At 39.8% G+C, this 22,551-nt stretch overlaps 1 protein-coding gene across 2 annotated transcripts in view; it reads left to right on the top strand.

Annotated features, from left to right (window-relative positions):
* Positions 1-21,036, top strand: part of LOC133970535 (next to BRCA1 gene 1 protein-like) — a 44,984-nt gene extending 23,948 nt beyond the window's left edge. Inside the window, exons 15-23 of one of the 2 annotated variants that reach the window (XM_062407396.1) lie at positions 1,547-1,657; positions 2,884-3,054; positions 8,167-8,436; positions 9,735-9,918; positions 10,073-10,324; positions 13,918-14,015; positions 14,186-14,261; positions 14,473-14,566; positions 15,851-21,036. In XM_062407396.1, the coding sequence (XP_062263380.1) occupies positions 1,547-1,657; positions 2,884-3,054; positions 8,167-8,436; positions 9,735-9,918; positions 10,073-10,324; positions 13,918-14,015; positions 14,186-14,261; positions 14,473-14,566; positions 15,851-16,024 (1,430 nt within the window). In that variant the 3' untranslated portion in view covers positions 16,025-21,036. The remainder of the gene's footprint in view (positions 1-1,546; positions 1,658-2,883; positions 3,055-8,166; positions 8,437-9,734; positions 9,919-10,072; positions 10,325-13,917; positions 14,016-14,185; positions 14,262-14,472; positions 14,567-15,850) is intronic. The other variant, XM_062407397.1, reaches the window with a different exon arrangement.
* Positions 21,037-22,551: the final 1,515 nt, after the last annotated feature.

A 22,551-nucleotide genomic window follows, 5' to 3' on the forward strand; every position in this document is an offset into this window, starting at 1 on the left:
GTTTTAATATTTCGCCAACTAAAATATATATTTTTAAGCTACTAGGCTGCAGCTATATGTTTTTATTTATTTCAAAATAGGGTACTTCTTATTTCATACATTTTCCACAAATAGGGGGAGGACTCAAATAGCCCTACACAGTTCTGTGTTTAATTTGTTTGAAAGTAGGCCGACACTTGCCTCTGTATTTTGTTTGTTTGTTATTTTGTTGCTTGTCTGTTTGAGAGGCCTGACTGCTATGTTCACAGCAAACTTGAAAAAAAGGAAATATTAAGCCATGGTTTAAAGGCTTAATATTTTTAATTTCAACTTCAGGTAAACAAGAGTCCTTGTTTACCTGAAATGTGCACTTTATAATTTTATTTTGTACCGCCCTGTTTGGCAATGTTGTTTTTCAATAAAATAAAACATTTGCATAAAGCAAGCCAATCCACTTTCCATGTTGATAGAGCATTAAAACCCCCCAAAAATTACGGAGAAAAAATTAATGAAGGGACATTAAGAATAGATACAAATTTGCGATTAATCGCGATTAATTTTGAGTTAACTATGACCTAAATGCGATTAATCGCGATTAAATATTTTAATCGTTTGACAGCACTAATATATATATATATATTAATTCAAGGATATGACTTGACAAAGACAAATTGGGTTCTGCATTTCCCTGCCTACAAGACTAGTGTCCCTGTTAGCGATAACTCTATAATATTCATGCAGACTGAATATTAGAGTGTTAATCTGACCATTCTGTAACTTTTTACCTTAAATCAATTTTAACGTGGCTTTTGACCTAAATACGTTGGTAATCCAGAACATTGTAAACTATCACAGTTGAGTCAATAATCTAGCTATGGACAAAGCAGCTTCTGGGTCTGCACTCAAGTGCAGCACGGGCCTCAATTATCTGTCTGAACGTGATTAGGCCGAGAGAATCAGCTGAGCCCTCCCTGATTTTGACAGGAATTCTGTTTAAGGTCTCTGAACCCCACGGTAGCTGCCCCAGATTTCAGGAACGTGCAGCATAAAAAAATATGCCCAGCCAACGGGATCAAACACGAATATCGAAAACATTATGTCCAAAGCCAGGGCTCGGTCTGCATGCGGAAGTGTCCTTGTGCAAGACACTGAAACCAAAATTGCCCCTGGGGGCTGTGCCAGCAGTATTTAAGTGAAGTGTGACATAGAAAAGCGCAGCATAGCGAGGCTCTATATGAATGGGTGAATGTTCCTGTTGTGTAAAGCTCTTTGAATGATCATTAAGACTTGAATAGCTCTATGTAATGTAGCTCGGTGCATTCCAAACCATTTTAAGGACTTCTGAAACAATGTATACATCCACAAACACAAAAAGTGATCATTCAAAAACTTGATCATACCTGAGGAATTCATGACTGTGCAAACACTGATTGTGTAAGTTTTCGGAAGCTGGTCCTGCTAAACCAGTATCAATGATGTAGTCCCTCCTGCACTTACAAATACGGTAGCCTATGCCAGACTGGAGTTGATAAATATTCTTCTTTCTATATTAATTTCCTCCATTCAGACATGACTCCCTGCATATCCCCTCTGCCTCAAGATGGCCACCTGCAGGACAAGAGCAGTCCGTCTTTGGGTCTGATCCGGGAAGAAACAGAGGTCATCAACAGCATCATGGGTAATGGAGTTTTCTTCATCATGCTTTTTTATCTCCTTGATTGAATTGTGTTGAGGTTAAGATAAGCTTCTCGTATCCATGCACAGAGCATCAGAGATCCTCCGCAGTTTCTCCAGAGGAAGTGTATGTGTTCTGACTGATCCACCAGTATAAAATCTGTCGAAAGTCCGGTGGAGTTGATGTCAGATCACAGCAGGAGATCCTCTACTGGATTCATCGCGAGCGAGTAGGGGGTGTTGAAGCTTCTAACATGGGACAGATGCAAAAATGAAAAAAAACTACAACAAAATAAAGTGAAGTGAAAAATTGAAGTGATCTACAGTATGCAGCAGAGTTAATACGTGACATCCTGCCTCTGCCTGCTGCACCTCCCCTCACCTGAATCCTTCTGAAAATTTGATTATGTTGTGAAAACGTCTGAACGGAGAATCTCCTGCTGCATTGCGCATGTGTGAAAGTCAAGCTGCAGAGAATGTCTGAGGCCAATTCTCTGGGCTTCCTCTAAAGGACATGTCGTAAAACTGCTAAACTGTAGTGTCCTAGCAGGAATGCTTCTCAGCATACAGAAGGGCAGCAGACTTGTATACTGCTCTTTTGTATTTTGCATGTTCTTCTACAACATTTTCACTATTTACATTCTTAATTTGTGTCATACAATTAATAATCAGGAGCAAGTTATGCCAGGAGGGATGTGTGAGCACCCTTAGTCAAGCTTGGTTAAAATGATGCTTCGCCTGTCAAAACCCCACAAATATACAGTTTAAGGTCAAACTTTTTCACTCAGGATTCTCTGCAGCTGAGAACCCATTTGCCACAGCCAGAAAAACTAGAAAAGAGCTCTGAGAACATATACTTCTGCTAAAGCTATGCCCTATTCGACCAAAATAATTTGTCCTGCCACATTGGCATGCATGCAATTATCTCACTTAAGAACTAGTGACTTGAGAATTAATGGCAAATATTTTCAGAAAGAAATTAGTCCCTCTTTTTTACTAATGAAAACAGAATGGAAATCATCAGAGACACTTTACTGTTTCATAATTACTCTCACATGTTTTTCATGTTGTCATTTAGGAAAAGGTCTACAGGTGTTTGGTTTGATGTTTGTCACTGATCAGCTAAGGACAAGCTGAAGATGACATTGTTGAATGCGACTGTGTGGGTAGAGTAGGACAGCTCCCTCGTCTGTGCCTTAGAACTGTTGTCCTCTTGTTAATGGTCCTCAGATGTCCCCCATGGGGCAGGATCTGGAGCTGAAGGGGACGGAGTCCCGGCTCAGGAGGAGGGGGAGGATGATATCAGTGGCTCTCAGTTTGTTTGTGAAACTGTGATTCGCTCGATGACCCTGGAGGAGGCCCCCGACCACGCCCCTCTGAGAGGGTCCCGACCAGGGACAGGTAATATAAACAGTTACTGGACTGAAGACAGGTCACTGGTTTGTAGCCATCCATGGAAATTGTTTCCTAGCCTGCAAGTTTTTAGTTTGTCCTCCAATCTGAGTCTGTTGTTGGTAAAAAGAGTAATTCTTTAAAAACGGATCATTTTGGAACATTCAACAAAAACAATGAATCCAATCATACTACATATCAATAAGGCTACAGATGTCAGTCCCCCACTGTGTGATGACATTTGTTTTGGGAAGAATGTTGAAAATATTTATTCACTGGTTAGTCAGCGTCTTCCAATAAAGGAACTTAACTACCTGCAAGTTAATGCTCTCTCTTTTTACGGCTTTGATTTAGTCTCTGGACACTTTGGGGAAAAGTGCTGGAGCTAATCTTCAGCCAGGCCAAATATCACTAGAGTTGATTCACGAAAAAGCTCAACCTTCCTATGTTGAAGCAGCTAAGCCCTCCGCTAGACAAAACCATAATACTTTTAACCCGTAAAAATTCTGCCCTCCTACAGGTGTAATGATATGTGATTGCATTGACAAGCTTGTCTGTAAAGCTATAGAAGCACCACCAATCACAGAGCTCTCTGACGTTTATTGTAGATTCTAGGCAAAGAAAGACCCACAGGGCTTTAGGCCTTAAAAAATACTTAAATCTCTTAAAATTGTACGTACTAGGTGACAAATAAATATGTCTTAATTATATTTACATGCAGAATGCATCGTTTGTAAGGTAGGAATTGATCTCAGTACACTCTGTTTGGCTATGCATATAGCTCTGTATTTTAAGAGATATCATGGTGCTTTGAGGGTTATTCTCTACTAGGCTACTTCACCTGTCTTCAAATATGGGGTAGGGTAAATAATTCTAGAACTCTTTCATATTTTTCATACTTGACAGAAATCTTAGAATTAATATGGTGTTTAAATCTTAAATTTAACTTTAACTAAACCTACAGAAATCCTGCTAATAGGACACAGGAATATTTGTTTGCTCTTTTTGTGGGTGAATTTTATTTAATCTGACCAAGTGCTGTTGAGAGGGTTCTTTACTTTAACACATTTGTATTTTATGAAAATGGATTTTAGCATTATTCTGCAGCATTACTGTTTTTGACTCCCTCTGCTCTCATCATTCTGTTCCTTTGGCAGAAGTAAGTTGTTATCAGTGAAATGGCTCTGATAAAGCCACTGTGCTCTGCCCACTCAGCTCCATGCTGCCATCTACATTAGCAGCTAGCTGATGAAATAGCTTCTCACGTCAAAATGACTGAGGGCTGTCTTAGATCCTGTTCTCACGTCAGCTATCTTAACATTAGATTCCTCAAAAAAAACACTCAACCATATGGGTAGTTCAGCAGGTGGGCCAGATTAGATTAGAAGAATATTTATCTTGGTTTTCTCTCTGTCTTTAAAGGTTAAGTGTGTATAATTCAGTGACATTTAGTGGTGAATCTGCATGTTGCAGCTGACTACCTCACTTCACCATCCCCTTCCAAACATGAAATAGAACCTTGGGTAGCCTCCAATTGTCATAAAAACACAAAAAGGTTTTAGTCTGTCCAGTCTGGGCTACTGTAAAAAGCATGGAAGCCACCGTAGAGAGGACACACTCTTGATGTAAATATAAGGTTTCTAAAGGTATTAAGAGGCGGCTCAAATTTGCCTAAAAAGCCTGTCTGAGGAATACTGAAAGTAAATTGAAAGCTGTTCTTGAACTATTTGGAGTACATGCATGGTCTTGGCAGACTCATACTTACTGTTACTGGCATTGACTAATAGCAGTTGGAACACACTGAAATAGAAGGGTTTTATTTTTGCCTCAATATTTTTTGGTAAACAGATTCCAGCAGACGACTCTAGCTGGGACTTACACTACCGTTCAAATGTTTGGGGTCACCCAGACAATTTCGTGTTTTCCATGAAAAGTCGAACTTTTATTTATCGAATGAGTTGCAGAATGAATAGAACATATAGTCAAGACATTGACAAGGTTAGAAATAATGATTTTTATTTGAAATTTAAATTTTGTTCTTCAAACTTTGCTTTTGTCAAAGAATGCTCCATTTGCAGCAATTAAAGCATTGAAGACCTTTGGCATTCTAGCTGTTTATTTGTTGAGGTAATCTGTAGAATTTCAACCCAAGCTTCCTAAAGCAAGCAAGTTGGATTGGCTTGATGGGCACTTCTTGCGTACCATACGGTCAAGCTGCTCCCACAACAGCTCAAGGGGGTTGAGATCTGGTGACTGCGCTGGCCACTCCATTACAGACAGCTTACCAGCTGCCTGCCTCTTCCCTAAATTGTTATTTCATAATTTAGAGGTGTGCTTTGGGTCATTGTCCTGTTGTAGGAGGGTCCACAGGGTATGGCATGGCGTTGCAAAATGGAGTGATGGCCTTCCTTATTTAAAATCCCTTTTACCTTTTGTACAAATCTCCCACTTTACCAGCACCAAAGCAGTCAGGACTCTTCCAGCATCTTTTCACCTGTTCTGCATCTCTAAATTGTTCTTCTGTTTGATCCAAACACCTCAAACTTTGATTTGTCTGTCCATAACACTTTTTGCCAATCTTCCTCTGTCCAATGTCTGTGCTCTTTTGCCCATATCAATCTTTTCTTTTTATTGGCCAGTCTCAGATATGGCTTTTTCTTTGCCACTCTGCCTAGAGGGCCAGCATCCCGGAGTCGCCTCTTCACTGTAGACATTGACACTGGCGTTTTGCTGGTACCATTTAAAGAAGCTGCCAGTTGAGGACCTGTGAGGCGTCTATTTCTCAAACTGGAGACTAATACACGTATATGTATGTATGTATATGTCTTCTTGCTGAGTTTTGCACCGGGGCCTCCCACTTATCTTTTTACTCTGGTTAGGGCCCGTTTGTGCTGTTCTCTGAAGGGAGTGGTTCCCACCGTTGTAGAAAATGTTCAGTTTCTTCGCAATTTCTCGCATTGAATAGCCTTCATTTCTAAGAACAAGAATAGACTGGGGAGTTTCACATGAAAGTTCTCTTTTTATGGCCATTTCGAGAGTATAATGGAACCCACAAATGTGAGGCTCCAGATACTCTTCTAGCTCAAAGGAAGGCCAGTTTTATAGCTTCTCTCAGGGTTTTCAAAGGTTTTCTAATCATCAATTAGTCTTCTAAGGCGATTAGCAAACACAATGTACCATTAGAACACTGGAGTGATAGTTACTGTATATGGGCCTCTATACACCTATGTAGATATTTCATTAAAAACCCCACCTAGAATAGTCATTTACCACATTAACAATGTATAGAGTGTATTTCTGATTAATTTAATGTTATCTTCATTGAAAAAAACTGTGCTTTTCTTTGAAAAATAAGGACATTTCTAAGTGACCCCAAACTTTTGAACAGTAGTGTATGAGCTGGAAAACACAATGGGACCACAGCATGAAGCCAGACCTAGCCCAAGTTCAAATTTGATAGCAATACCACAGAAAATGAATATTTTACACCTGTTTTTCTAAGGGTATGTCTAGACGGTTTCCATTTAGAGACTCCACAAGACCCTTGGTAACCATGGTCACACACTTTCACACTGAAAGAAAAAGGGCTCTCACACACACATACCCTCCCCCAGATCAGAAGTGACTCCTACAGACACCCTAATTTGACACCCTGATGTGTCACATCTGCATGTGGAAAATTTCATTGGCTAAACGAAACGCCAGTCATCAGAATAATCGGTTGCAATTGGCTCAGTCTTTACATGACAGAAGAGGTGCAAACACTGTACTTCAACGAGGTCTCTCATTGGCTATTGCAGGCTGTGGACAACCCATGCCAGCTCCTATTGGGTCATGGGAGTTACGTGGGGAAATACATCAAAGGTTACACAGCGCTCCTGGCTGCTCTGAGATGACGCAACAGCAGTCTGTGGGTATTCTTTGATGTCTAAATGGACTAAATATGTTACTGGATTGGATCGTCTGGACCTTTGGCAATGTAAAAAGGCAGTTTTTGGTGGAATATTATCGTTCTGTGGATTTCAATGAAGCGTCTTAGGTGAGCCATCTCCATTTTGTTATTGTTTTTTTGTTGTTGTTGGTCTGACTGAGACGTTGATTGTACCGGCTGTGGTGATCGGATCTGGAAATGGTTTGCTTTCCAAAGATGTGTTGCATCTTGGGGTTCTTGGTTTGTACCCTCAGGGTTGATGCACTTATTGTAAGTCGCTTTGGATAAAAGTGTCAGCTAAATGAAATGTAATGTAATGTAATGGACTATGGCCCACTGTATTGCAACCCTGACCTGCCAGCTGTCCCAAAGAACGCTCCCCCCCCCCGCCCTGAGCGAGGCGATTGAGGCGCACTATCAACCAGGGATGCCTTTAACGCGTTACTTAGTAACGCGTTAACGCGTAATGGCGTTACTTGGGGGGGGGGGGGGGTCCTCGTCCGCGGTGCCTCACAGCGTCGCTGGTGCGGGTGCTTTCCTTCTCTTGGGCTGCTCTTGGGCTGCCGTCAACAGAGGGGCCTGGTGGCCTGAGTGGCCCAGACCTTCGTATTTTTTTCTCTATGTGGCCCTTGGGATAAAAAGTTTGGACACCCCTGGTTTTGGCCATCAATGATACAGGCCAAACTTGAGGGTACCCTGAGACTTAAGATAAATCTGACTGGGGACTTGCTTGAATGGCAGCACTATGAAAGCCATGTGGCCCGCTCAATAGATCAAACATCATTACCTCTATGCCCTTTAAACTAAATACTTTATATATATTTTTTTAATTGTCTCATTGTTTACTTTGAGTTCTGTGTTGTCTTTTATGGAAGATAACTTGCAATTAACTTTTTTTAAAAAGTCTTCCTTTTGACCATCCGGTGTTTCGGTATGTTTAACATTCTTCCCACAAGAAATAAATACCCCAAATGCCCTGGACTGAAATGTCACAAATCACCTTTCACGCTCAAGTACTTTTGCTGGTGAAAAAGTAGTTGGTCAGTTGTCTGTAAACACAAAGCTTGAAAATGTTGGTCAAACGATGACTTTGAAGTCTACTTTGGCATATACTTTCTATATTTTTTAGCATATGAATGAAAGATAAAAGTGTCACAGTGTCTAACAGTTATCCTCCTGTTTATTCTCAGTGGCACGTCCAGCTACTCAGAGTGGCTCTTCCTCCTCCTCTTCCTCCTCCTGTGTGAACAGCAAATCACTGAAAACATGGGAGACTCCAGACAGTAACCCCGGCAGTTCCAACAACACCCTGAAACCACCTGCTACGCTGAAGGCTTCCCTCCCTTCCCAACTGAAAGCATCCCTACCTGCTCCCACGTCTGTGGCTCTGACCCCGGGGCCCGGGCCCAAATCGGCACCAACCCTGCCTCCTCCTTCGGCCAGGGCCTCCACAGCCACAGGTTAGAGCAGTAGACACAGTGATTGAGTTGTTTAGTCATGACATGCGAATCATGCATTTACACATTTTTTTTAATTTTTTTTTATCAAACTGCTTTTTATTCACAGTTCAACAGGAAATTTTGTATTATTTTTCACTCACTTTTTTCTTCACTCGAATTGATAAAAGAGGTTAAATGTATTGGTTTGTGGAAAATGACACTGTCTTGTAATTGAGCATATATTGTGCTCTTAGCTGATCCAACCTATTGATTCTGGAACTTTCTCTTCAATAAGCCTGAGATGCAAACATAATTTCTGCTTATAATTTGAAACTGTGAAAGCAGCTTTTGTTTGTAAATGGCTTTAAAGATAACCCTTTGTTTTCTCTGCAAACCTGAGCAGCATGATGTGTATATGTCATGTCATGCTTCTGTCCATCAGTCCCATTCTGATGAAAACATTATGAGTGAATTCCTCCCTGTTTGGCGCTCTTTGAACCTTTTAAGGGTGAAATCAGAATTAGAGTTTGGTGGTCAAAGGTCAAAGTCACTCTGATCTAAAGTTGGTCCCATTATTGTGAACATGATATATCAGGAATGCATGGAAAAAAAATCATAACATCTGGCACAAACATTTACTTAGACTCAAGGAATAACTAGTAAGAATTGTTTTGGTCAAAGTTCAAGGTCACTTTAAACCTTCACAAAAATGTTTTGGGCTCAAGATTTTATAAGCTCATTATGATGAAATACAATCTATACTTTTCATTAAATCCCTTCGCAGTTTTCACTACATATTTCAAATGTTTGAATGTGCAGATGCCAGAACACAGCAGGTGATCCTATGCAGAATTCGCCGTGAGTGTGTGGGTGCGTTGATGATGTTTTTAACACTTGACAGTCTTATATTTAAAAAAATAATAAAAATATCTCAGGATGTAAATGCCGTGCCATTCATGTAGAAGACACAGACAAAGATGTCAAGAGAGCTTTTAGTGATAAGGGCCCATGCCGGTGTCAATGTGCTGTAAAACAAAACATGATCTCGGCAGCAGAATGTTTACATTATGTCCTGCCTCTGTCCGCTGCACCAGCCCTCGCCTAAATCCGTAGATTTCTGTGTGGTGTTGAATGCATTGGAGCAGAGATCTCCTGCTGCATTGTTCATGTGTGGAAGGCAATCTCCAGAGAAAGCCTGACAGAATTGTGCGGACATCCTCCCGAGTTCATGTCTCCAAACAGCTTTATTGCCTCACTCTCCTTCCAGTTTTATGTGTATTCATCGAAACATCAAACCTTTTTTGGGGATTCTAATGCAGATGCGGTTAAAGAGTCCCACATGAAGAGCATCTGTGTCAAGCCTGGGGAGGAGAATGAGAACGAAGGAGGGGCGAAGGGAGAAGAGATAAGAAGTCGCTCCTCCTCCACCTCCTCAGAGGATTACATCATTATCCTCCCTGATTGCTTCGACACCAGTCGGCCACTGGGGGAGTCCATGTACAGGTTTGTGCCATGTCAGCACAGGAGTAACAGAACTGGTCACCATGTGTTGTCGTGGGTATATGTGGGTGAAGTGACTCCAACATGGCAGCTGGATGTTGTCTGCTGTGTATGTTGTTGCTGTCCCTTTAATCCCCAATTCCATGTCCTGTTGCAGCTCTGCTCTGTCCCAGCCTGGTGACATCTCAGCCAAAACCCCCACAGACCTTGATACTCCGACTTCTGACCTTACTGACCACCCAAGCAGTACTGCTGAGGACATGGGAGTAGCTGAGGCAGAGGAAGCTTCAGGGACCGAGTTGTCGGGCACCAGCAGTGCCAACGACATGCTTTGTACATCTCAAACGCTGGATGATGAACCACTGACACCTGAAGTGGTGGCCCCACCTACAGCCATCGTCTCACCAAGGTCAGTATTAATGAAGAGATATAAGAAAGGCCATTATCTCCAATCCCTATAATTTTTTTGTTGAATTCAGTTTATTAGATAAACAGGGTCTATATACAAAACAATCGTTGCATCTGTGGTTCTTGAGCAGGAAAATATAAAACAATCCATTGATCCATCCATTATCTGCACTGCTTATCCTTTGAGGGTTGCAGATGATTAGCTGGAGCCAATCCCAGAGCGAGAGGGAGGATATACAGTACACTGGACAAGTCATCAGTGTATTGCAGGGCTGACATACAGAGACAAACAACACATTCACATTCACATCTGCATGTCTTTGGACTGCAGGAGCTGGAGTAAACAGAGAAAAACCCACATAGAACGTACAACTCCAGAAAGAAAGGCCCATATAAAAGACAATACCGTCAATCAGTGTGCTGCTGAATACATCAAACTTTAAAATAATAGTACACTGATGGTGGCTCCAAAGATTGTTTGTGAAGAGTATATAATGGTTTAACCTAGTCACCCCTGAGACCAGCTTGAAGCACAATAAGGTAAATGCGAGTCATAGATTGTATGTATAAATGGACCATGCGTCACCACTTCCTCCCACTAATGAATCCCAGATACGAAAGTAACTTTGTCAGTGTCAGGTTTGTGGCCCCGCTTTCTCATCCTGAGATTATCTGTTTTCTTATAGTTGTTTTAATTTTTGCTTCTGTCGCGTGTTAGAAGCCCCTCCACTTGCTCACTGTGAATCCAGTGCAGGATCTCCTGCTGTGTTCTCACATCGTCTCACGACTTTCTGCAGACTTTGTAGTAGGGGGCCAGGTGGAGAAAGTCTGCAGAAACTCTGGAGGCCTTCACTCTGACATTTGCATTCACACATACACGTCCTCCAGAGTAAAACGGCAGAAGATCTCTGGAGTTAAGGCCGAATTATAGTCCTGCGACTGCACCCGCGGAAGGCCACGCAGTTACATAGACGGACTCGTTTTGGTTTATGCTTCTCTAACGTGTTGCGCGTTTTGCAATGCAATTCACCACCAGAACACTAGGTTCTGGCGGTTCAACGTTGATTGTCGAAGACAAAACACACAAAGAAGAGACGTCTTCTTCTTCGTCGACTGTTTATTTACATCGCCACTCCTGCTCCTCATAGCCTATTTTTGGCGGACAAATCGGCCAGTCAGTGACGGGTTAAACAAGTGGTCATACTTTCGGACCTCTTCTGCCAAGTGCTCAAATATTTGGTCCATATTCGTTCTATTCTGAATCTTCCTTGATTTCTGCCGGTATTATGGGGCATTAAACCGGAAACTAGACTCCCGACGGGATGTAGTAAGCAGACCAATCACAAGCCTTGCGGGCTGCATGAGGCTCGAGTCGCTTTGTCGTATAGTTAAAAAAATTGGCGGACGCACGCAAGTCGCAAGAGGGCACACAAGGGGCGTGTTGCGAGTCTTGCGTCCATGCGTGCGTGCGTACAACCCGACTATAAATCGGCCTTTATGTGCATGTCTGAAAGCCTATTGACCTCTCTGATGTGCTCTGTTTTGGCATGCTGTTTTCAATCACTAATCAATTATAATATGAATTTTGTTCTTAAAAAAAACAACCTCCGCAGACTTGTAGTCTCTAACAATCTGAATTTTCAAATGAATGGTGATTATTGCTTGACTGAGCTGCACAGTGGAAATGCAAAGTAGAAAATGTAAACAGTATTTATGTAATAAAAAGAGAGGAGCTGAATGGATTGTTAGACATGATGTTAGTTTTGAAAAGAGTTGCTTACAGTATAGCTTGTCTCAAACAGAGATGTAAACTTCAGTGCATGTCTTATCAGGAAAACAACATCCCCAGGATTTACAAAAGTTTATAGAAATTGATCACAGGGAGTTTGTTGTAAACACTACAGCTCATCATTGCTTTTCGGCTCAATGATTTCTTGTTGTAGACATTTGGTTCACATGCTCATGCAGTGACCAGCAGCATGAGCTGTTGGCTTGGTATTGCTTGGAGTTTTATGTTGTTTGTCTTGGTTTTGTTCATTTAACAGTTTTTGTTTTTGTTTTAAACAATATGTGTTTTTCCAGTGACTGGCATTTCCGGAGTATTGGCTTCAATTTCAGCCAATTTCAAACCACCCTGCCCAGAGCAGGGCTATTCAATTACAAATTCAGTTAGGCCATATTTTCCAACCAAGAAATATAGCTGGGCCAGACATTTCCATCGGCCGGTAAGCAGCAGGTGATGACAAATCCTCTTAAACCAACATAACTAAATGTATTGGAAAACAAGTCATGTTTATTCATCGTTTCCTTTTAAAATGTGGTCACATCTGACACAGGCATGTGAAAAAGTGCATTAAAAACAAAAATGCTAAAACTTAACAGAATCTGAGGTAATATCAATATTCTATTCCCCTTTTGAAGTATTTTTTTTTTACATTTTAGTCATATCTGACCTAGGCACAACTCAAATTGCATCAGAAATAAAATAATGCACAGTATTAGCAATAACTTGTGACCCTTTTGAATTCAAATAAATATTTTGGTCATATACCCAGGCACATCAAAAAGTGCATTTAACAGAAAAATAAGAACTATCAAAGCTATCGGTGCACACATCCATAACACGTGATAACAGTAACTAACAAACAAATAACATTTTACTACTGATTAGGCATGGCTTTGTTACACATTCCACATTATATTGATTTGTAGGCTACAGTTACCCTGCAGTCTTTCTTATTGGGAGAAGCGAGATGTTTTTTTCTAAACAAGAGCAGTGGATTTAATTTCATAAGATGTCAATGCAAGTTCGAAGGCATTGGTGAAGAGTGCTGTCTGTCAGGGAGCAACGTGAGCTGCTTTCTTTTTTCTTTATATGTGAAAATCTTGATTCACATGTGTATGTTGATCTAAACCTACTGAGCACTGTGTTAGCTACTTTCTTAATGTTAGTGAGCTGTTCTTCGTTAACATCAGCCCAAAACATAGCAGGCCCGTTTGTGTGAAGCTTCTGTGCCATGGTAATGGATGATTACATATCAGCAAGTTTGATTATGAATTTCCCCTCGTCGATGGAAGGGAGAACTAGCTTTGCTCGGGGCGGATAAGTCTGCTTCTGTTGCAACAGTGAACGGGTCTCTGTCAAATCCCATTACCTCTGTGGGGAGAGCAAGTCCATCCAATCGACCAGCAAAGTTTTCTTTCAACCTCACAATGAAATCTGTCATCATATCCGTGATTTGTGCCGGGGATGAGATGCATCTGTGGAGAGTTTGAAAATGCAATGCCGTGCGTTGCATTCATGGTCTGTACTATTGTAGGAATTTTGGCTCTCTGTTTTTCTCCGGGTTTCTTGCAGGACCACAGGCTGGGCAAATCAGAGGGTTGCTTCTTGGCCACATATGGCCCGCCCCGCATTCCACCATTTGAATAGGCCTGCATTAGAGAGTTCCTTCTCCAGTAGAATACATCTTTTGACCCTCCCAGTGCAACCTAGATTTAAAACTTTTTTTTATTCTAAGGGTTTGGGCATGCCGGAAAGTTTTTCCATTGATATCAAAGCTTAGAAAATATCTCACCCTTGACTCTGCACAGTCCAGAGAGCAGTGGAGAAACAGATGCTGACCCTGCTGCTGCTACTGCTGCTGCTGGGGAAGGAGCCGAGGGTTCTGAATTGTACCAAACTGAGGATGGTAAGCATATCTCCATCAGTTTGAGTCTGAGTAGAGTTTATCTTTAGTATCTTGTCATCCATATGGATACCGACAAATAGGTATGATTACTGACAGAATTTTTGAAACTGGATCAATCTGTGATGGAGTCAAGGATGATGATGATACTGTGATATGTTGTTGTCCTGCAGCCTCTGGTTCTGAACAGACTCAGACAGATGATACTGGAGATACTGAAGGCACAGAAGAGAACCCTGAGGACCCCAGGTCTCTCTCGCACATACACACACACACTAACACACACACACAAACACACACACACACACACACACTCACACAGAGAGAGATGAGTATTCCAGGCTCCTACAATATTCTTATCATAACTTGTGCAGAAACATGTCAGGGTCTATTTAAATTCCAAGGCTTTTACATAATAGATGTCACAGTTTTGATCTAACCCCTTATTGTCCCTCCTTAGGCACCCAGGCATCACCAGCGGCCTGGTGAAGGGAGCTCTGTCAGTAGCTGCTTCTGCTTACAAAGCTCTGTTCACTGGACAAGGCCCCACACAGGTCAGCAAGTAACTTACATTATATATATATATATATGTTATTTTATTTTGTACAATATATTTGATTACTGTGTCTTAAACACTTTGATATTTAAGGAAACCCTTAAGTACTAAAATTACTATCAAGTTTTCTGGCCTTTATCCTGAGCAAAACCATCTAAAGTTAGATATATGCCAACACAAAGGCCGATCTGATGCTTAAAGCATTCAGTATAGTGCTGTGAAATAGTATTTGCCCCCTTCCTGATTTCTTCTATGATTAAATATTTGCCACACTTCATCAAATGAATTTTAATATCACACTAAGATAACCAAACTAAACAAAATGCAGTTTTTAATTATCTCAATGTTCAAAGAACCTGTCTGGCAATGCGAGGAAGGCCAAAAGGTCTCAACAAATGATGCCGCTAACAAAGTAATTGAAATCTATCAGTCTGGAGAGGGTTACAAAGCTATCTGGGACTCCAGCAAACCACAGTTAGAGCCATTATCTACAAAAAACACTCTTCCAGGAGGTCACAAAAAAAAAAACAGATGAACATACATAGGTCCCATTATATCTGATGTTAAGCTATTACATGTTACATTAATAAGAACATCATACCAAAAAAGATTTTTTTTCATCAGATATGCACTGAACTCTGTATAATCTCCTGACATTATCCGAAGGATCTGTATATGAGAACACAAATGTCCATTAAGGGGGGCAGGAGTTACTCTAGAGTTTTAGTTTTTCTTGAGGATTCACAGCAAAGAAGCGGGCATGTTGATAATGTGCATGCAACAGACCCAGAATACAAAAATAAAGACGATAAATATCTCTGGTTGAAGAAGCGGTGCATACATGCAGAAGACACAGATGTAGATGAAAAGAGCGCTTGTGGTGATATGGGCCGATGCTGTTGTGGATGTGCTGTAATCCGAGAAACATGATCTCCGCAGCAGAATTATATGATATTCTAACACTAAACGCTATGCCACCCCTCACCTTAACGCCCCAGAGATTTCTCTGCTGTTCTGAATGCGTCTGACCGGAGAAACTTCTGCTGTGTCTCCATATGTGAAAGTGTGGTCATCCTCCGGAGTTCATGTCTGAAAATGGCTTTAGTAACATTTCATTGTCAGAGAAATACAAAATGGTGTCAAACCTGACGTGCCCATTCAGCTCCCGTTATCGTTTTGTTTGGGGTCGGGAATTACAAACAGTCCGTTTGTTAACTTCACCGTTGTTTTCAAATTATTTGTAGTAGGTTGCATGGACTGATCAGATCTTGTTTCCATGCAGCCTCCATTGAACGCGTCCACCCAGGAAACCATGATGGCCGTGCTGGTGGAAATGGGCTTTGGGGACCGGCCACTGAACCAGCGGCTGCTGAAGAAACACAACTACAACCTGCTTGACGTGGTTAACGAACTTGTTCAGATGACCGACAATGACTGGTACTCCACACGCTACTGACAAAAGAGATGAAGATGTGCAGGAAGAAGGATGGGAGATGGAGATGAAACATAAGTTATAATGAATGAAGAAAGACGAGAAGAAAGAAATCCATTTCTGCTCATCTACCTTTTTACCTTTATCTTTCAGCCTATCTCTCTTCGAACTGGTCCAGTTAAATGGAGAGCAATCTTCTCTTTATAACAACATACAGGGAAACATTCCAGCAAGCTTCTCTGCAATCCTGCATTAGATCATCAATCACCCACTGTCCGTCGTATAACTGTCAGTGTTGGCCTTTATAGTGGCAGGCTGGCTCCTCTGCTGACCAATCAAAATGAGCTACGTGTTGCATATCTTTTGATTGAAGCAAGTAAAGAAGTGGGTGTTAACTTCACAAAGCAAGCAAACATGGCGTTGTGTTAGGTTCCAAAACTAACCAGGTCCAACAATCACATTTAATGTGACATTGATTTAAATTCACCAACATCAATATAGAAACGATGGTAATTATTTGTTAGTATTGAAATGTCATACACACCACCTTTCTACTTTCCTCTTTTGCCCAGGAGTTAAAGTGTTAAAAGTACATACATCAAGTATTGCATCCGCACTGAAAACAATAGTCACTTTTGTCAGAGAATGTGTACACATGCTAGTCAGTCATAGAATGAAAATCCACATTAAATTATTGTTGACTGTATATCAAACTGTATAAAGTCTTAATATAAGTTTTTTTATCAAGGCATCCTGGGTCCTTGATGGTTTCACTTAAGCGTCTGTCATTTGTCCCTGATCTGCTACCCTAACCTGATGGGTGTCAACATAGTTTAACAAAAATCCAGTCCCATAAGAGTGTGGGTACCATTTTCTGCAAATCTGTTAAAAGGGATTTTAATAAACTACTATAGCTGGTAAACAAATGGCTAATGCTTCACAACAACGTATCTTGTTAAAGGGAATAGGAAATATTTTTCAAAACTCATATATGTAGACTCACGTTAAAGCTACACAAACTTTTATTTGACACAAATAATCTGCCTATAAGTAAATCCACCGATTTCATTGGCTCTATTAAAAAAAATTATTGATTTCACTGCGGAAATCAGAAGTTTTGAAAGCTGGTGTGATTGGGTGGGAAGGTTTTAGGCTTGTATGTGGTTCAGGTTTGGTCATTGTCAAATGTAATTTATTAGAAAATGTGTCTGTCTCACTGTGACGTCATTTGCATCTGTGCATCGTGTGTTAAATGTTTTAGGCAGATGCAGAATGCCCATAGAGTATGGTCACTGCCTTGCATAAGCCAGGCAAACCAATGTTTAGTAAAAGTTCAAATAAGCAAAAATTAAGCTATTGTGCTTGGCTAGATTCCCTAGGTTTCTGTCTCTTATTTCTCACACACTGGAAGATTATGTAAATTTGTCATTAGTCAGCAGAGACTACTATACTGTTTATACATAAGCATAGATTCATTTTAATATATCTGGTTTTATTTGGCTGTTTATTAATGTTGCAAGTTCAGAAACAGGACTGCTTGGTTATAACCTTATCGCATATGAACAATGCTTACAAGTAATTGCTGTATGTCATGAGCCCCGGAGCTTGGTACAAGGTGATTATCTGTTCTCATGTAGGTTCAGACTATCTTACATTGTGGCTGCTTTTCTATTTATATTTTTGTTTTGTACATTTTGTCAACATTGTTAAAGAGTATTAGACCTATTACTGGGCTATATGCATAACCTGCTGTATGAGTTGATGACCACTGAAAGCAGAAGAACATTCCCCCAATGTGACTTTAGAGTATTTGCACTTAAAACTTAAAGGACACAGGTACCATTCATTGAACGTAAAACCAACATTTACCTCCAACTGACCTTTCCTTCAATCATACATTTTGTCTTGACAGTCAAGCCTCTTCCCTGCGTTAGTTTATTATTCTGAACATGTTGGATGTTTCTCACAGTAAGGATTTTCTCCTCTGCTCAGAGCAAAGGTCTCAGTATGCTTCAAATGAACTGGTTCAGTTCAATTGAGGCCACACTCAATTTTGGGGTATTAGTGTCTTACACTGTTGGACAGTCACTCCTTTAAATCATTCCTGGTGTTCAGCCCAATTATTTATACAAAAAGGTTGTATAAAAAAAATATTTTGTTAAGTCACAAACTTTGGCACATTCACAATTTTGCAATAGGAAAGGGCGTTATAGACAGCTTGTTTGGTTCGCTTGTAGGCAGGTTTGAGAGACATTACAAGCTCTGGCACAGAATTTTCACATAATTGTGATTTCATAATAGATAAGGGTTCTCAGCATGAAGCAAATAGTTTGATTTCCATTGCAACACAGATGCATGTCAGGATTGGTGTTTGTGTATCAGATCAAAAAATGAAAAGAAATTAGCTGTTCATCACCATTTAGATGGATCCCGTGGTGATGACGCAAGATCACCAACACTGTCCAATGAAAAAGTTACTTCACCGGTCTTTGTGATATTATTTTTCTAAGCTTTTACTTTGCTTGGAACTACAGTACACGATACAGAAATACAGGTGTGAAAGCAGTAGAAGACTCAACAATTCTTTGTTTGAAATATAGATGGGACTGAAGATAAAAATGAACACATCTCACTTTAGCTTTTCTTCTTTTAACAACGGAGTGACTGTTTAGCTGAGTTAGAATGATTACATTTCATGCCTTCAAACGGCAATGATGAATTAAATCCCCTATACGATGTTCATCTATGTTCATATCATTTTACTCTCGTGTATTGTGTGTCGTGCTAAGGTTCGGGGTTGATACTGCTCAGCCTTTGTCAGAGCACTTTAAGAGTATGTACAAGATAGTCTTTCCAAAATTTAATTCGAATCAAACAGTGTGTAACAATGTGAAATGTTTTTTTTTTTTTGTTTTTTTTTCAAAAATGTATGAATATACAAAACCTAGTTGGAAGCATTGACTATCAGTTATCACTAATTTAAGTTAAGAATTGAGATTTGTTTTTTCTTTGAATGCTTGAAGGCTGTTTGGAAATATACAAAAACTGAGCTGTGGATGTTGTATTATCAGGCTTTTGTGTGGTGCTTGAATTTGCTCTGCTGGATGTGTATGTTAATGTTATACTTTGTAAGAAAAGTTACCAGATTGTTTTGAGGATATTGTCTTTTAGCTTGCACGTGAGAGGACTTTTGAATTTGTGGTTGGAGTTGGAACAAATCCTTTAATAAAACAGCAATTGTTGTAGGATTATGATACAATGTGTGCTCGACCAGTGTCAGTGCTAAAAAAAAAAGGTGTAATTTCTCACATACTCCAGGGAATAGTTCAACATTTTGAGAAGTATTATAGTTAAGCTTCATCTAAAGTCACAATATCCACCAACAGCACCTCTAACGATTAGTAGAAAGCAGAAGTAACTTTGTGGAGCTTAGAAGTTGGCCAGAGCATAATAATAATATTGATGATGTTGAGATCAGATAAAATAGAAATATAAAATAGATATTGGCCTAATCACAGTAGGTTTGATATGTGCTAATTGGAAAACTTTATTTTTGTGAACATGAAGCAGAACAGATGAAAGCTGATTTAACAATGGTGAAAATACATCAAAAGATTAAGTTAACACACAGAGAAAATTGCTTTGTGCCAAACTTAGCTACTAGTTTATTTCCACTTATTTTCCTGCCCATGGACAGGTTAACAAACATCAAATCCTGAAAACAAATCCCTTCATCTCCAGTACAAATGGACCAAAGGAAGACTACAAGATGATATATTTAATCGAGTACAGGTCAGGCTCTACTCCTAAGATTGCAGGACATGTAGCCATGATGCTCCTACTAACATTGTTTAAGGCTCTTTGTGTAGAGTTTAGTGATATCTAGTGGTGGAGTTGCAAGTTGCAGCTGAATACCCCCTCACCTCACCAATCTTCAAACATGGAAGAGAAACTGTAGTAGCCTTCAGTTTTCATAAAAACTCAAAAAGGTGTTTAGATTGTCCAGTTTGGACTACTGTGAAAAACATGGAGGCCTTGAGGACCTGTTTGGGATGTAAATATAAAGTATTTAAATATAAATGGCCCATTCTAGGGCAGAGAAAGGCACAATTTGTACAATTTAGATAATTACACATTGTGAAAACATCACTAGAATTATTATATATTCAATATCTGCCATTAGATCCTTTTAACCTAAATCTTACACACTGAACCTTTAAAAACAGGTATATTAGTTCCCTAACTCTCAGCAGGAGTGGAAAGTGGATTCCTCTTAATTTTGAGCTTCACATTGGCTGTGATGTAATGTCTTAGCAGCTCAGCCACAGACTTTATATCTAAACTCCTGACTAACTTGACTTAGACAGACTAGTATGGATATATGGTGACGATTTAAATGAGACATTTTCCACTCAGCGTGGCTCATTTTATGATACCTGTGTATAACTGCCACTGAGAATACATGAGTACAGTCTTACACAAAGGTTGAGTTCAATGTTGAGTTCACTCGGCCAATCTTACCTGCATGATGTTAAGGGACTGTGCATGTGGTGTTACCAACAAAATGATGTTGTAAAAAAAAATCCCAAAACATTGATTTAAAAAGGAAACAGGGAATTTATGATATTTTTTCTTTATTTGGGGGTGTCCAATTGAGTTAATCTCCCCCATCATTATAAATTCCCACAGTAAACTGTGTTAGTAGCTTCACATCGTGAATACTGCAGTTTGTTCTATGTTTTGCATCACGTTTGCTCAACTGAATCTCACCACAGCCCCCTTAAAAGACAGTATTCGTAAGGAAACCCTGGTGCACATATCCAAACCAAACCCCTGTGTAGTCAAATGGTGTATGTGCACCTGAGGGTTTTAGGCTTTAATTTAAGACAGGGCTGGTGAAATGTTTTCATACAGGGTTAAAGAAAACAATTATTTAAGGATGAAGATAAACGCTGGATTGTTGAAGCTTATTTTCTATATTGTACTGTATCAACATGGTGTACATATCTGTGTCCAATTAAAGTCAATGCACTTGAGGTTTCTTCATTTCCTTTTTACTAACATGGTATTCACACCTGTACTTGGTGCTGTCCTCTTGCGTTCACTCAGGATGAATGTTAGTCTTAACAGGGTCATGAAGTCCATATCTGCTCCAGGACAGAAAGCTTTATATATAAATTGAATGAATTGTTTTCTTTAGCCTAGGATTTGCCATTTAAATTTAAATACTTATATTTGCATATTTGCAACAGGAGGGGTTCCCCTCTATGGAGGTCGCAATGTTTTTTACTGTAGTCCAAACTGGACAAACTAAACATCTTTTCAGTTTTTATGACGTCTGAAGGCAGCCACAGGTTATTTTCATGTTTGGAAGGGGAGGGTGAGGTGAGGGGTATTCAGCCGCAACATGCAACTCCACAACTTGATGTCACTAAATCATACACATTGAACCTTTAAATAAAGGTAGTTTCACTGATTTGAAGCACACTTAAATTGTAATAGAATGCACAAAGGTTGGGTGTTTAGAATGAAGGGACATCAAGAGGTGCACATTGATGCTGCCACAGGTTCTCTTCCAAACATGAAAGAGAACTTGTGGTGGCTTTCTGTTGTCATAAAAACTCTAAAGGTGTTAAGTATTTAAATACAAAGGGTCGATTCAAGGTTAAAGAAAGCAATTCATACAATTTAGATGGAACACACTAGTGAAAACATTACTAGGATTATTTTATATTTGATTTCTGCCAATAGATCCCTTTCACCTAAATCATACACACTGAATCTTTAATAACGTCAATGAGTCATGGATTATAATAATAATTAAACCCTGAGATGTGTATTTTTGTTTTGGGGCTAAACTTCCACCAAAATCGTTTCTTTAAAGTAATGCAATAACAATAGGAAACCAGACCTGTAATGTAGCACAGGGTGTCCTAGTTGTAGAAGTATGAACTGTACGGGGGCAAGAAGAGGATTATCTTTATGGTTCATCTTGGAGGGACAACTTTAACTGGTACTATAAATAGGTTATCAAGCTTCAAGTCTGTGAAGCTCTGCCAAGGTCCAATAAAAAGAGCTGACTACAACAGTAGAGCCAGTATGGTGAGCTTTTGAATTTCAAAATAAAAGCGGAATGGAATTTTGGTTATTTCAAGTTAGGACAGTCTGTTGCACTTTAAAAGTGGCTTAAAGGTTGTTGTTTTTTGGGGGAGGGATTTGTGTATCAGCTCTGTCAGAAATGGGATGAATCATCAATAGATAAATTGAAACGGGCTATTTTCTTTATATGAACTGTTCCAAAGCGTACAAAATGGCTGCAAGTTAATAAATAGGCTTTCATGTTCAAACAAGTTCAATCGTGATGAATATTTATTATTTGAGATTGCAGTTTTACTGGGTTATAAAAATTAACTACGGCCATTAACTACAGTGTTGTCCATACTAATAACTGCTCGTATGAAAACATTAATACTATACTGCCTGCTGCAGCGGACAGACTAAAAAAGGATATCAATGAAAGCTTTACTTTGAAAGCCATCGCAGGAAGTGGT

This window comes from Platichthys flesus, chromosome 16, assembly GCF_949316205.1.
Source record: "Platichthys flesus chromosome 16, fPlaFle2.1, whole genome shotgun sequence".
In the NCBI taxonomy this organism is placed as follows: domain Eukaryota; kingdom Metazoa; phylum Chordata; class Actinopteri; order Pleuronectiformes; family Pleuronectidae; genus Platichthys; species Platichthys flesus.